This window comes from Suncus etruscus, chromosome 6, assembly GCF_024139225.1.
Source record: "Suncus etruscus isolate mSunEtr1 chromosome 6, mSunEtr1.pri.cur, whole genome shotgun sequence".
In the NCBI taxonomy this organism is placed as follows: Eukaryota; Metazoa; Chordata; class Mammalia; order Eulipotyphla; family Soricidae; genus Suncus; species Suncus etruscus.
This window is the reverse complement of record NC_064853.1, coordinates 8230642-8247160: the sequence shown is the minus strand read 5'-3', so window position 1 is coordinate 8247160 and position 16519 is coordinate 8230642. Positions and strand designations below refer to the sequence as shown.

Genomic DNA, 16519 nt, shown 5'->3' with positions numbered 1-16519 from the left:
TGACTAAGATCTCCTCATTGTTTGGCCCTCATGAAAATGAGCTCTGTTTCTTTGCCTTTTTTCCTGCTTTTATCTTCTGGGAACCTCCTAAATGAGACCAACTAACTTAAAAATTTCAGAGTCTGGTTACAGGTCATGTAGGTGTCAGTCTGGCTCCACCAGCTACTGGTGGCTTTTTATTTTTGTTTGTTTTTCTGTTTTTTAGGGGGGCCTCACCCAGTGGCACTCAGGGGTTATTCCTGGCTCTGTGCTCAGAAGTCACTTCTTGCAGGCTCGGGGGAACATATTGGATGCTAGGGATCGAACCTGGGTCGGACCCAGGTCGGCAATATGCAAGGCAAACACCGTACCACTGTGTTATCATTCCGGCCCCTGATTTTGGTTTTGTTTATTTATTCCAGTGCCACTATTTGAACTCTAGCCTTGTGTCCACAAGGTATATGCTCTACCCAGAACTACATCCCAGCTTCTTGGCCATTATCTTAGTCTGCGTGAATGCTTTCAACTTTTTTTGTCTCTTTTCTTCCATGTTTAATGCAATCTTTAAGTCACTGATTTTTATTAAGATAGGTATTTTGCATAAGATATTTTGCATACCGTTTCATTCTCTAGGTTTTGTAAATACAATTCTTGGCACATAGTAGATCAATGAATGCTAACTTTTCATTTTTGCTTTATTTCTTGGGGTTGCTCACACTTGACAGGACTCAGGGGTTAATCTTGACTGTACTCAGGAATCACAACACTGACAGTGCTTTGAGACCCACATGGAATGCTGGAGATTGGATCTAGGTCAGCCATGTGCAAGGCAAAGATATGCTATCTTCCCAGCTCCTAATTTTTGCTTTTCTTTCTTTTAACTATATATATATAATTGTTTTTGTGGAGGGTCTCTGGGGGACACATATTTCAGTGTTTAGGGCTTACACCTGTCTTTGTACTCAGGAATCACTCCTGGCAGGTCTGGGAAAGACCATATTTGGTGGTGGAGATCAAACTCAGGTTGGCCATGTTCAAAGCAATCGCCCTTCCTGCTGTACTCTTGCTCCAACTATTGACTATTTTATAGAATGTTAGCATTAAAATTCCCTTCCCTGAGCTATGTACAGCAGGGAGGGTACTTGCCTTGCATGTGGCCAATTCGGGTTCAATCTCTGGTATCCCATATGGTTCCCCAAGCAACTTTGGGAGTTACTCCTGAGCACTGCCAAATGTGACCCCCAAAGCAAAAATAAATAAATAAATAAAAGGTAATTTTGACATCTTTTACTCTGATTCTGTCAGTTTAGAAGTATACTAATATTCTATAGAGATTGTTTCAAGTAGTATATCTGATTTTCGAAGCACCCTAAATTATTAAATCATATCATTCTTTACATGAATACCTTCCAAACACACTCAACAATTAATTCATACACACACACACACACACACACACAGATTTTCAAGAGAATGTAAATGAGAAAATGTAAGATCAAAGGATTAATTTTCAGGAAAATTAGGTGAGAGAAGAGAGGCTAAATTTCTACTTGGCAAAGCTTATGATTTGAGACCAGGGGCGGAACAATAGCACAGCAGTTAGGGTGTTGGCCTTGCACATGGCCAACCCAGGTTCATTCCCCAGCATCCCATATTGCTCCCCAAACCTGCCAGGAGCAATTTCTGAGTGCAGAGCCAGGAGTAACTCTTGAGTGCTGCTGGATGTGGTCCAAAAACCAAAAAAAAAAAAAAAAAAAAAAAAAAAAAAAGGTCCAAGACCAGGCAGACCAAGATATTAACCATTAAAAAGTCAAAAAAAAAAAATTGGTCTTATTTGACATAGTATTTTTTAGGGTAAATATCAACTATTTTTATATATATGCTGAGACATAGTATGCCAATCTCTCTTCTTCGATGAGAAAATTAGGGATCAAGTAAGAGCTGCTCTCTGAGTGACCTATGTTCTGGCTTTATCTGCTATGTCTACAAAGTTTCTGTCTCTGGATTGAATACTGGAACCAAAACTCTATTTTTACCTGGTAACAGAGCAAAGATGGAAAGATAATATCAGAGGCTATGGAGATTTTTTTGGGGGGAGGCAGATTTTGGGTCACACCCAGCAGTGCTCAGCGTTTACTCCTGGCTCTGCTTTCAGAAATCGCTCCTGGCAAGCTTGGGGAACCATATGGGATCCTGGGATTTGAACCATCATCGATCCTGGACCGCTGCATGCAAGACAAATGACCTACCACTGTACTATTTCTCTGATCCCCCATGGAGGATTTTATTTTACTTTATTTTATTTATTTATTTTTTGGTTTTTGGGCCACACCAAGCGTTGCTCAGGGGTTACTCCTGGCTGTCTGCTCAGAAATAGCTCCTGGCAGGCTCGGGGGACCATATGGGACACCGGGATTCGAACCAACCACCTTTGGTCCTGGATCGGCTGCTTGCAAGGCAAACACCGCTGTGCTATCTCTCCGGGTCATGGAGGATTTTTAAATGGATGTAATTTTGAACAGTTAGACTGGAGGTTGGGGCTGGAGCAATAGCACAGCTGGTAGGCACTCTGCTGCTTACATATGGCCGATCCAGGTTCAATCCCCAGCATCATACATGGTCCCCTAAATTTGCCAGGATTAATTTCTGAGCACAGAGCCAGGAGTAAATCTTGAGCACTGTTAGGTGTGGCCCAAACTCCACCTTTCCCTAAAACAAACCAAAAAGAAAACACAGGGGCCAGAGAGATAGCATGGAGGTAAGGCATTTGCCTTGCATGCAGAAGGTCGGTGGTTCAAATCCTGGCATCCCATACAGTCCCCTGAGCCTGGCAGGAGCGATTTCTGAGCATAGAGCCAGGAGTAAGTCCTGAGTGTTACCAGGTCTGACCCAAAAAACAACAACAACAAAATAAAACACACAAAAAAACTATTGGACTGGGAATAGAATTTACACCAGCTAACAGGGATGTAATAAAGCATATTTTCAAAGGATTGTCTCTTAAAATATAATCCTTTTGTTCTCTTTTCAGCGACCTTTGGCTCTGGGAGCTGATATTTGTATGTATTCGGCAACAAAATATATGAATGGTAAGGCTTATTGTGTCTACATGTTGAGTGTTATTTCCATGGATGAATGAAAGTAGCATAGGACTTGAGAGTTTGAACTTATTTTTGTTTTTAATTATTGTTCAGGTTTCTCTGTGACTCATGGAGGAAAGGGGGGAATTTGTGCTTTGAGTAAATAGAGAATTTTACTTATATCAGGCAAATCTATGCTTATTGGTTATAAGCACAAATTGACCTGTTGACAATTTACAGAGAGACATTGTAAAAATAAGGGCCACACTTAGTGATATTAAGTAGTGGAATTGGAAGGGGTTGCATTAAATATCAGGGATTTAATTTGGGGTCTCAAGTCTGCTACCATTGAACCACTTCTCTGGCCCAGAGACATTTAATTTTTATGTATTGGTTGTGACATTTTAGGTATTAGGGCCACTCCTGGTGGGGATCTGGTGACTCTGTGTGGTGTTAGGGATTGAACTAGGGTTGGCTGTGTAAAAGGGAGATGCATTAATCCCTGTGCTATCTGGCCCCAAAATAATCATTCTATGATTTTCTTTTTATTGTTTGCGGGAGTGCTTTTGCTGTTGTCAAATTCAATAGAATACTAATAGTGACTTTTTAATAGAGATTCCCCCAGATTTTCCAAGTTATGATCACATTTGAAAAATTATAAAATGTAGAACAAACTTTTGTTGTTTTTTAACTTAAAGTTTTTTTGTTTTTGTTTTTGTTTTTTAAGGCCACAGTGATGTTGTAATGGGCTTAGTGTCTCTTAATTCTGATACCCTGCATGAAAAGCTTCGTTTTCTGCAAAATTGTAAGTATTTAAAAATCTGGGTTTCCTTGTATGCCCTTGTTATAGAAGAATGCCTATGTTTGATATGTGTATTTATGCTAGTTTGTTAAGTAAGGACCTGGTTTTACTTTTGTATTTTTGTTTGTTTTTGGTCCCACATGGGTGGTGTTCAGGAGTTGCTCCTGGCTCTATACTCAAAAATCACTCTTAGCAGGCCCAGGGGACCATATGAGATGCAGGGAATCAAACCCAGATCGATGCCTCCCCACTGTGCTGTTTCTCTGGTCCCAACCTTGGTGCTACTTTATTAAAAAAAAAAAAAGAAAGAAAAAAAAAAAAAGAAAAGAAATGAGAAGCAGAAGTGGGGGAAAATTCTGGTTTTATTGTGTGTGTGTGTGTGTGTGTGTGTGTGAAGAAAATGAAAAATAAATTGGATTATAAAAGCCAAGTAAGAGCTCAGTAGATCTTAGAATAGAAAGTTTTGTGATTTATTTCAACTTTGTCATAAATTAATGAAGCCAATTATTTGACCTGAGGTCAAGAGTGGTCATGAAAATGAGACAGAGTTTATCAAAGCATCCAAACAAGGATTTGAACCCAGGAACAAACAGCCTGACAATTTTTCCTGTGAGCAGCTGACTAGGTCTAGGCCAGGGAATGGTGATAGGCCTCAGGGGAAACGAGTCTCTCCTTTGTCCTGCCTAGGCGGACAGGACTGTGTTGACAAGGTCTGCACAGTGCTGATTGATAGACACCACTGCTGCCTTGTCCATTGGATTCTAAGTGTTGATCTTTCCCATACATTCAATTTGTTTGTTTTTGGGTCACTCTCAAAGGTAGTGCTCAGGGTTACTCCTGGTTTTGCACTCAGGACTCACTCCTAGTGGAGTTCAAGGGGCCATATGGCATGCTGGGGATCGAACCTAGGTCAGCAGCCCTCCTCACTCTACTATCACTAAAGCCCCATTCCCACTTATTCTGGCTAAGAGTGCAGGTTCATCACGAGAGGCCCAATATAAGAGATGGGATTCTGTTTTGTTTGTTTTGTTTTTGGGTAGATTCTTGGTGGGGCCATGTGGGGCTCTTTTACTGATGTTCCTGTCACTGTGTCCTGTCAGGCTCTTGTACAGTCTGGGGAATTACAGATTATACTCTCCCAGGTTGCTGAGTTTTTTCGTTTGGTTTGGGACCCAAACCTAGTAATGTTCGAGATTAATCCTTCTCAACAGTCTGAGTTCACGCAGTACTGGGGATTGAACCTAGACCTTCAGGTTGCAAAGTCTGAATAGCCTTTGATTTTTTTGTTTTTGGGTCACACTCGGCAGCACTCAGGGGCTACTCCTGGCTCCACACTCAGAAATCACTCCTGGCAGGCTCAGGGGACCATATGGGACGCTGGGATTCGAACCAATGACCTTTTGCATGAAAGGCAAATGCCTTACCTCCATGCTATCTCCCCGGCCCCAGACTTTTTTTTTAATGGAGTTTCTCCCACTTTTTCCAAGTTTGAAAAATTATAAAGTGTGGAACAAACATGTATTGTTTGTCAGCCTGGTGACTGCTTTCTGCCAGGGTTGGTGGACTATTTTTTTTTTTAATTTTTGTTTTTGGACCATTTCTGGTGACACTCATGGGTTACTCCTTCCTGGCTATGCACTCAGAAATCGCTTCTGGCTTGGGGGACCATATGGGATGCTGGGGATCGAACCGAGGTCCATCCTGGGTGAGCTGTGTGCAAGGCAAACACCCTACCACAGCACTATCGCTCCTGCCCCATCTGATGGACTATTTTACAGGTCTTTCTCTCAAATCATGCCCAGCCTCTGCCAACTCTGAGGGACTTAACTTTGTTTATGCTTCTGTGAGACCCCAGAGAGGAAGTTTTTTGTCCTCAATTTTTGTACTTAATGATTATGTTTTCCTTTGAAAGCAAAAATAAACAAGATTAGGAGCAAGCAATGGCTTTCTCAAATTTTACCCTTTTAACTCTGGAAGGGAGATTAAGTTAATAAAGCACTGAAAGAGATAACTATTTTTTTTTCAACTGTTGTTCAAAGCCACTCACTTCCTGTTTAGATTGCTGAGTTTATCTCAGTGATGGAGGATTTATTTGGCTTAGCCATCATGATTAGACAAAAAAGAAAAAGAGAGAGAGAGAGAGACAAAAATAATGAGGAATAAAGGAGCCCTTCTGGGAAACAAGACAGGCTCAGAGGAGGGAGAGAACAGAATTTACGGCTAGTTAAATTCTTTCCATTCACCACCAGTAAGAGTAGGGCAGTGTCTGGGAGTTCATGTCAAACCAGAGACTGTTTCTGCCAAAAGCTAAAGAGTATGTTTCTAGAACATTCCGTAACATTAGGGTCCAAACGACTCTTTCTCTGTGTGTCATAAGATTTTTCCAGTAACACAGGGTTCAACTACGTGCAGAAGGCCAGTTCGTGACAATGTAGAAAGAACTATTTGTCGTCCGTTTGAAATCTTTGTGCTCAGTTTAAAGAAGCTCTTGCCGCTCACTTTTTTACTTATGTTGCCCACACACACCCCTCATTTTTTTTTTGCGAAATGGGGGTCATCACCCCAGCAATGTTCAGGCACTCAGTGACCATTTCTGGCCCTCGTGGGCCCAACTGTATAGTGCTGAGAGCTACCAGCCACCAGAGACAACCCAGCATTATGTATGATGCTGCTAGTCTAAGAGTGTGGCTGACCTGGGTTTGATCCCCAACATCCTGTATGGCCTTCTGATCATCACCAGGTGTGACTCAAAAGCAAAACAAACCAAAAAAATAAATTTCTGTCTCTAATCTTGTTTAGGCTGCATTCTGATGCTTTAGATTTGGTTTATTCATTCCACCACCACCCAACTTTCTTCCCCAAACAAAGAAAGTTAATGTTAGGTAGCGGGGTCGAAAGTCAGACTTACAGCCCTGAGCATGGGGTAGGCATACAATTTACAAAATTTATGCAATTTTAGCCCAAGGCATGTATTTGCATTTCTAAACCTTATCTAAGAAAGCAGATGTTAGATTAAGCCATGCATCTTGTGTATGAGCTCTGTTTACTTGTAGTTGTCTGCTCCCTGCCCTTCCAGAGACCCAGAGGGGAGAAATTTTCCAAATCTCATTCCAGGCACTGGGTCTTTGTTTTGTTTTCCTAGATTCAGGCTTGAACTGTGTCATGGCACCGCTCTGGTTTTCACATTAAGTCAAACTTCTCAGGGTCATTCATGTAAAAGAGAACTGTCTTTATGCCTTTAGCATACTGACTTGTCACTTAACTGTTGTTTTTTTTTTGTCACTTAACTGTTTTAATAATTTTATCTTAAATCCTTCCATGTGGGTAAGGCATTTTGCTTTGCAAAAGGACGGTGGTTTGGGCCCGGAGAGATAGCACAGCGGTGTTTGCCTTGCAAGCAGCCGATCCAGGACCAAAGGTGGTTGGTTCGAATCCCGGTGTCCCATATGGTCCTCCCGTGCGTGCCAGGAGCTATTTCTGAGCAGATAGCCAGGAGTAACCCCTGAACAATGCCGGGTGTGGCCCAAAAACCAAAAAAAAAAAAAAAAAAAAAGGACGGTGGTTTGAATCCTGCATACCATATAGTCCCCCATGCCTGCCAGGAGCGATTTCTGAGTGGAGAACAAGGAGTAACCCCTGAGCGCCGCCGAGTGTGACCCAAAAACTAAAAACCAAAAAAAAAAAAAAAAAAAAAAGCCTTCCATGTGTCTAGCCATGTGGTCTGGAGTAGGCAGGGGGTCATAGATCTGTCCTCCATGAACTTAGATCAGAGACTTATGGATCTTGTCTCCTCTTCCTACTAACCCGTGTCTTCTTACTTGGCAGCCATCGGGGCCGTCCCATCTCCCATGGACTGTTACTTATGCAATAGGGGGCTGAAGACCCTCCAGATTCGCATGGAGAAGCATTTTGAAAACGGAATGGCTGTGGCCCAGTTTCTGGAGTCACATCCTCTGGTAGAGAAGGTCATTTATCCTGGTAAGTTCATTTGCATGTTTGTCCTGACACTATGACTTTTAGGGTTCTCTAGAGCAGGGGTGGCAAACAAGTTCGACACAAAGAGCCAAAATTTTAAACCGTGAGAGTCAGAGAGCCACACCACGCAGTGACCTGCCAAAACAGACATTCACACAAAAGCATCTAATTTTAACAATAATCTATTAAACACGTATTGCATTTTGCCATTTTGAGTGAAGGTCAAAATCCTGCAGTGATGGTGAGGGTGTGCTGCGTCCTCCACACTGAGAACTAACAGCCAGATGTGACCCAACATGTGCCACACGGGTCCCCCCGCTCGCTGGCCCATGCAGTTGTTTCCGAGGGATGGGAGACGGGACTACGCGCTTGGAGATCTCTCCTCAGATGTCCCTCCTCAGAAGCAGCAGAACAAAATCCAAACTTGGCAAAGAGCCACAGTATACAAAATCATGATAAGAGGCAAAGAGCCGCATCATTTTGGCCAGGAGCTGCGTGTTCGCCACCCCTGCTCTAGAGCATCTGTTATAAGTTAGGTACTTTCAAATATATTTCTCTTGTCCAGTTTCTAGCATGCAGGGAGAGGTCAGCTCAGTGCTGGAGCTGGTGGTGAAGAAGAAGGAGGTGACTTCCGGCTCTGTGTTGCCAATGGAAATCACTGATGCATTTGATGTCCTTCTCTCTCCTGAGCTAGTATTTGCCTCACCCAAGAGCTGGTTCATTGGCTTCTGATCCCCTCAGCCTGCTCTACTGCACTAGCTCTGTTAGCTGATGGATGTGAAGACTTGAGATGGTCATAGGCCCCCACATTCCCCAGGAGCTCTGTTCCTTTTTCAGGCTTTCTTCCCTTGAGTTCCTTCAGCCTGCACAGCTTCCAGAAATTTTCTTCTGACCTTAGTGACACTGACCTGTCACTTAACTGTTTTAATAGTTTATCTTAAGTCCTTTCCATGTATCTAGCCATGTGGTCTAGAGTAGGCAAAGGACTTAGATTTGGTTTCTGTCCTCCAGAAATTTAGATCAAACAAAGCAGAAAGACATGCAAGGGAAAATGGCTGTTAAAAGAGACATAGAGCTAACTTAGTGGGTAAGGCATTTGCCTTGCATGCTGCCAACCTGGGTTGAAACCTCAGTACCCCATATGGTTCCCTGAGCCCTGCCAGGAGGGACCCCTCATAGCATAGTCAGGAGTAAACTCTGAACACAACTGGGTATGACCCCCTAACAAAAATAAAAAGTGTCTGATATATGTACCCAGGGTAAAGATGCCTTGGTGGATATTTTGAATGCAGTAAAAGAGGGTTTTGAGCTGAACCTTAAGTCATAGCAGCGTTTACAAGGACAAGAGATTTCAGATTGATTAGACGAATCTATATAATTGCCATCCACACTTGGTATAAGGAACCAAATGTGTTCGTTTGTTTTTGAACGACATCCACAGTGCTCAAGGGCTAGAGCTGGCTTGGGGTTCTGGGTGCTAGATTCCCTTTTAGAGGTGCTGAGGGATTGAACCCTTACCAGAGTTCTGCCTGCAAAGCCTAGAGTCAACCTTTTGAATTCTCCTTGACCCTGAGACCCAGTTAGTAACAAAAGAATTAGGTATCTCCTCAAGGGGATAGAAAAGACAAATCTTTTTTGTTTTTGTTCACACCTGGCAGTGCTCAGGGGCTACTCCTGGCTCTATGCTCAGAAATCACTCCTGGCAGGCTCTGGGGACCATATGGGATGCCGGAATTCAAACCACCATCCCTTTGCATGCAAGGCAAATGCCCTATCTCCATGCTATCTCTCTGATCCCAGAGAAGACAAATCTTAAACAAAAAATGTGGGCAGGGGCTGGCGAGGTGGTGCTAGAGATAAGGTATCTGCCTTGCAAGCGCTAGCCAAGGAAGGACCACGGTTCAATCCCAGGCGTCCCATATGGTCCCCCCAAGCCAGGGGCAATTTCTGAGCGCTTAGCCAGGAGTAACCCCTGAGCATCAAACGAGTGTGGCTTGAAAAACCAAAAAAAAAAAAAAAAATGTTGGCAGAAGAATGGGGCAGGGAGCAATCAGTAGGGAGAATGGCTCTGGTCAAATAAACAGCATGTGTAAAGATCCTGAGACCAAGAAAAGTATGGCAGCTCCTGAGTCAAGAAATGCATGAAGGGCTGGAGTGATAACATAGTAGGTAAGGCACTTGCCTTGCATGTGGCCAACCTGGATTTGATCCCAGCATCCACACACAAAGCCAGGAGCACACCTGATCACTGCTAGATGTGACCCCAAAACAGAAACAACAAAAAAAAAAATACATGGATGAGCCAGAGAGATAGTACAGCTGGTTAGGCACTTGTCTTGCACACAATCAACCCAAGTTTGATCCCTGGCACCCCATGTGGTGTGGTCCCAACAAACCCACTAAAAGTGATCTCTGAGCACAGAGCCAGGAGTCAGCCTTAATTCTGGGAGTGAACCTCCCCCACCGAAAGAAATGCATGGAGATGGTAGCAAAGAGGCCAGAAAGGATTTGAGGTTGGCAGAGGCCAGATTAGGAGTTAACTATGAGAATAGCCCAAAGCTTTTTATTTGCATTTTTATTTGCCTTCAGTGAACAGTGAAAGCTGTCTTTGTGCTGTGGTGGCATGTTTAGTTTAGCTCTGAAGTAAGACCTGCCTGTCATGCTTTGTGCCCACAGGGCTGCCCTCTCATCCACAGCATGAACTGGCCAGGCGCCAGTGCACGGGGTGCCCAGGAATGATCACCTTCTACATTAAGGGGAACCTGCAACACGCCGAGGCGTTCCTCAAGAACCTAAAGGTAATCACTTGAATGGGGGTTCCCCTTGCACAGGCCAGGCCTCTTCCCAGCAGCAGCTCCCGTCCCCCATAATCCTGCTCAGATAATGTCCAAGGGTCATGTCCATGAGCCTGTTGTTGTGAAATGCATCAGACATGTGCAGGTCTCTGCTTGAACACGCTCATTCATGCCACATCCGGACTGTGTCCTCAATCCAGATGACAAAGATGGCGTCTTCCAGGGCATTTGGCCTTGAGAGTAGTTTTAAAATGGCCCCTTTTGGGGGCCGGAGCAATAACACAGTGACAGGGTGTTTGCCTTGCACATGGCCAACCCAAGACGGACCCCAGTTCGATTCCTGGCATCCCCTATGGTTCTCTGAGAGCCAGAAGTAACCCCTGAGCGCTACCTGGTGTGACCCAAAACTTGCCCCCCAAAATAAAAATAAAGCCCCTTTTATGTGTATTGATTTCTGGTAAAGAGCAGTGTGTCTGTCCTCCAATCCAACCAGGCAATCTTTTTTTTTTTTTGGTTTTTGGGCCACACCCTACGGTGCTCAGGGCTTACTCCTGGCTGTCTGCTCAGAAATAGCTCCTGGCAGGCACGAGGGACCATATGGGACACCGGGATTTGAACCAACCACCTTAGGTCCTGGATCGGCTGCTTGCAAGGCAAACACTGCTGTGCTATCTCTCCGGGCCCCCAACCAGGCAATCTTGATCAATTCTTTGGTTTTGGTTTGGGGGCCACACCTCCTAGTGTTCAGGGCTTACTCCTGGCTCTATCCTCAGAAACACCCCTGGCAGTGCTTTAGGGACCACATAGGATGCCAGGGATCAAACCCAGGTCTGCTGCTTGCAAGGCAAGCTCCCTACCCACAGGACTATCTCTCTGGCCACTATTCTTTTGTTTGCACAAATAGTTGAATTAGTTCATTTTGGATTTGGGGGCTACTTTAACGTAGGCTTAGGGGACCAGGCAATGCTGTCGATTCAACCCAGGCTGTTGCATGCCAAGCATGTGCTCCAGTCCTGTTAACCTTCTCCCTGAACCCCCATTTCTTTTCTCTTTTCTTTATTGTTTATTCACTTTCTATGTATATATACAAATCTTACTGACTCCCAATTTTGTAAGAGTACAAAATTACAGTTTGCACCTCTGCCCCAGGGCTCACCACACCCACCAGTAAAAACACACATGGTACTCAAAAGCCGTCCTGAAGTTTAGTCTGGGGTTCGTGCAAGCGCAGAAGTTTTGAGGCTGTCCTGTCTGGATTCCACAATTGAAGCAGCTTTTCTAGGCACTGGGAGAAAGGCCTTTTAGACAGCCTTTCTCTGTCTTTCATCACCATGAGAACTCATGAATGCACAGCTAATTTTGGCCCAGCCTTTATAGTGTTTCAAATCTGTCCATTTTTAAAGTCAGGTCATATGACTTAGAGAGACAAGACAGCAGGTAGAGTCCTTGACTTGAAATGCCTGGCTTGAGTTTGATCTCCAACATCCCACAGGACTATCTCTGGTCCTCTGAGCATCTCCAGGAGTTACCCCTGATTCAGAGCCAGGCGTAAGGCCTGAGTATAGACAGGTGTGTCCTAAAATCAAAAACAATGAAAAAACAACTAAAATCAAATAGTTGTGGGTGTTTTTATACCATTGTTCAAGTGATTTCTAGAACTTTTATTAAAAGAAAATCTGTGACACCAAAACACTAAATCCTAAACTGAAATGTATTCCTTTTCCTGTGGGATAAGGATGAATTAATTTAATAAAGGATGCATCTTAATGTAGATAACTTGATAGATATTTAGAGCTTTATGTTGAAGGGGTAATCACAAAGCTAAATATTCAAAACTCTTGATTCTGAGGTATTAGTTCTCATGCTCAGTATTTATGTATAAAGTCAAATTTGGGGATCAGAAGAGATGGGCTTTGATCAACACATTTTTTTTAATGGTTTTGGGGCACACTGCCAATCTGGGACAGACCTGGGTATAATCCTCAGCGTCCCATATGGTCCCCTGAGCCTGCCAGGGGTGATTTCTGAGTGCAGAGCCAGGAGTAAACCCTGAGCACCACTGGGTGTAGCCCAATAAATTGAAAAAAAAATAAAATATTTATTTTTCTTTTTTTTTTTTTTTTTTTTTTTTTTTTTTTTTTTTTTTTTTTTTCGGGCCACACCCATTTGATGCTCAGGGGTTACTCCTGGCTACGCGCTCAGAAATTGCCCCTGGCTTGGGGGGACCATATGGGACGCCGGGGGATCGAACCGCGGTCCTGATCCTTGGCTAGCGCTTGCAAGGCAGATACCTTACCTCTAGCGCCACCTCGCCGGCCCCAAATATTTATTTTTCAATTATACTATTTTGGCTTTAGTGGAAGAGTTAAATGCATGTTTGCTTTGTCACAGTTGTTTACACTGGCTGAGAGCTTGGGAGGATACGAAAGTCTTGCTGAGCTTCCGTAAGTAGTTTCTTTCTGTTTTCGCCTATTTTATTTGGATTGGGGGTTCAGCTGTACTGATTGTTTGGTGAAACGAATCTGATAAAATCAGGGCTGGGGGATTGGAGTTATAGTACAATAAATAATTAGGAAGTTTGTCTTGCATGCAGCCAACACAGATTGGATCCCTGGCATCCCATGGGGTCCCCTGAGCACCACTGGGTGCAGCTCCAAAATTGAAAATAAATAAATGAAATCAAATTGGGGATGGGTCAAGATTTTCCACCCTGAGAATGTCCTGGGACTGTCCTAACAATGGATTCATAGAATGGAGAATGTCACCTAACTAGGGAGTAGTGGGCCCAATACCCATCTGATTAGGGAACAATGGGTGGGGACTTCCCCAAATTTGTTTCCTGTTGGGCCAGTGATTCTATGTGGGCTCTGACAGCAGTCCAGAGGCCTTCGCTACCTCTTTCCCAATTCATTGGATCTTCGCCTTGGATCACCTCCCCAGATTAGAACCAGATGCAGCCTCCAAGCAGGCAGTCCTGCCACTGGTTTTTCCAACCAGAGATTCAGAAGACCCTGATGCGCTTATAAGAGGCACAGCTGGTAGGGTATTTGCCTTGCGTGTAGACAACTTAGAACTGACTGTGACTCGAATCCCGGCATCCCTTATGGTCCCCTGAGCCTGCTAGGAGTAATTTCTGAGCACAGAGCCAGGTGTACCCTCCGAGCGCATCCAGGTGGGGCTCCCAAACGAAAATTATATATATATATATATATATATATACATATATAAAGCAAAAGAAAAGACTTGAAGATAATTGCTGTTTGTGAGATAGAATCTGTGTCCCTGGATCCAGTGTCTCAGAAATGCCTCCACCTTTCCTTTCAGTGCCATCATGACCCACGCCTCAGTCCCTAAGAGTGACAGAGATGTTCTGGGCATTAGTGACACGCTGATTCGACTCTCCGTGGGCTTAGAGGATCAAGTCGACCTATTGGAAGATCTAGATCAAGCTTTGAAGAAAGCAGTAAGTTGAATTTTTTGAGGTGAAAGGCACAGCCCCAAGCAGTGTTCAGGAAAATCAGGGGTCACTCCTGGTGATACTTGGCCACCTAGGTTCAATACTTGGGCTCAGCGGTGCTGGGACCACCAGGGTCATAGCTTGCTTTGCTTCAGGTAGTGGGAGACAGATCTGGGCATCGAACTCAGGTTTTTGAGCAAGCAAAGCCTATGACCCAGACACCTGAGTTAACTCCCTGGTCCAAACAGTGAGTTTTCTTAGGTGTGGAGATGCTCCATCTTGGGGGTGAGTGGTGGGAACTGTTGAAGAGACCTCACTGTGAATGCTCACTGCTGAAGGGGTTTTCTTCTGTGTAGGGTATAGAAGTGGGGAAACAACGAGTCCAGGTTACAGGGATATAATCTTGGGATAAAAGTGCCGAGAGGAGGTGACATCTGGTCTTTGGTGACATCTTGACCTGCTCCCTATGCCCCATTCATTCCAGCACTCTTCAAATTTGATTCGGAACTAGATTCCAGAACTGGATTAGAAGCTGATTCCTGAAATGGTCGCATCTTCTGGATAACTGAGCCATAAATGAGCCCTTGAAGAATTTTCAAGAGAAAATTTTAAGGCACCACATTACCTTTCACAACTGTCATCTTCTAGAGATCATTTCTTGTTTAAAACAATTTTTTTTCTGTCCCTTGATTGTGATTGATAGGTCAATTTTAGTCCTATTTTTTCAATATTCTTGCAGTCTGTTTCGTTCTCAAGAAGTGAGATTTGCACTGCTCTGAGTGGGAGAGCTTTTTTATTTTTCATTGCTAAAGATTTGTAATGAGTTGTGGCTAATGTAATGACAATTCATTTTAAAAAATGTAATTCCTGCAATGACTGTTTTGAAATCAGGACTGTTTTAAAGTTTTTTTTAAAACAGTTCTTAAAACAATGGTTTACACTTACAAACCAAAAATCAAAGACTTGAAAAAATTAGATACTGTGAATTTGTACTGATTTAAATTTAAAAGAAAAATAAATGTAATTTTCACACATCCCCTGGTGATAGTCCTGCATGATGTGACATTGACGTGTTTTTCTGGGCCCTTTGAATTCCCTTCACTCAGATCTACTCAGATCTAAGCCACTTATAGAAATTCACTTTCCTAAATTAAATTACGTAACTCTCATGCCCAAATGAAGATTCGTTATAAATTCTCTGCATGGCAGATTTTAAGTCACTTTTATAGAATTGGAAAAATAGTTTAGTTAGTTCAATAGATAGTTCAACTTGGCCTTGCATGCAGCCTAACCCGGTTCAATCCCTGAGCCCCACCAAGAATGACCCTGAGCACAGAGCCAGGGATGAACCATGAGCCCCAGGGGTGTGGGCTCAAAAGAACAAATAGGGGCCGGAGGGATAGCATAGCAGTGAAGCGTTTGCCTTGCATGCTGCTGACCCAGGATAGACCTGGGTTCAATTCCTGGCATCTCATATGGTCCCCTAAGACTGCCAGGAGCGAAGGAGAGGTTCTGACTGTCCCCAAGCCCACCAGGAGTGATTCCTGAGCTCAGACTCGGGAGTGAACCCTGAGCAACGCCGGGTGTGGCCCCCACCAAATAATAAAAAAACTACAGGTCAGGAGCTGGAGAGATGGCATGGAGGTAGTGCATTTGCCTTGCATACAGAAGGACGGTGGTTTGAATCCCAGCGTGTCATATGGTCCCTCAAGCCTCCCAGGGGCGATTTCTGAGCATAGAACCAGGAGGAGGGGCCGGGCGGTGGCGCTGGAGGTAAGGTAAGCCTTACCTGCGCTAGCCTAGGAGACGGACCGCGGTTCGATCCCCCGGCGTCCCATATGGTCCCCCAAGCCAGGAGCGACTTCTGAGCGCATAGCCAGGAGTAACCCCTGAGCGTCACCGGGTGTGGCCCAAAAACCAAAAAAAAAAAAAAAAAAAAGAACCAGGAGGAACCCCTGAGCACTGCCAGGTGTGACTCAAAAAACAAACAAACAAACAAAAAACCTACAGGTCAAAAAAAAATAGCTTTAGTATCGAAAGGTGAAGACCATTGCCCTGATTAGAGGTTCTGATTGGATATGTCCTAATTGGAAGTCCTGAATGGCTGAGTTCTGACTGGAGATTCTGGTTGACTGTAACTTGATTGGTGTATTTTGATCTTTTAGATGTTCTCATTGAAGGTTCTGATTGTAAGTCTTTTTTTTTTTTTAATGGTTTTTGGGTCACACCCAACATCGCTCAAGGGTTCCTCCTGGCTCTATGCTCAGAAATTGCTCCTGGCAGGCTCAGGGGATCATATGGGATGCTGGGATTCGAACCACCATCCTTCTGCATGCAAGGCAAATGCCTTACCTCAATGCTATCTCTCCAGCCCTGTTTGTTTGTTTGGTTTTGGGTCACACCCAGCTGTGCTCAGGGGTTACTCCTGGCT

At 43.9% G+C, this 16519-nt stretch overlaps 1 protein-coding gene across 1 annotated transcript in view; it reads left to right on the top strand.

Moving 5' to 3' along the window:
• CTH (cystathionine gamma-lyase) overlaps nucleotides 1–15122 on the top strand; it is a 34820-nt gene extending 19698 nt beyond the window's left edge. Inside the window, exons 6-12 of the mRNA XM_049775352.1 lie at nucleotides 3011–3068; nucleotides 3787–3864; nucleotides 7687–7839; nucleotides 10513–10634; nucleotides 13023–13075; nucleotides 13956–14094; nucleotides 14573–15122. Of these exons, the coding sequence (XP_049631309.1) occupies nucleotides 3011–3068; nucleotides 3787–3864; nucleotides 7687–7839; nucleotides 10513–10634; nucleotides 13023–13075; nucleotides 13956–14094; nucleotides 14573–14599 (630 nt within the window). The 3' untranslated portion in view covers nucleotides 14600–15122. The remainder of the gene's footprint in view (nucleotides 1–3010; nucleotides 3069–3786; nucleotides 3865–7686; nucleotides 7840–10512; nucleotides 10635–13022; nucleotides 13076–13955; nucleotides 14095–14572) is intronic.
• The last annotated feature ends 1397 nt before the right edge of the window (nucleotides 15123–16519 follow it).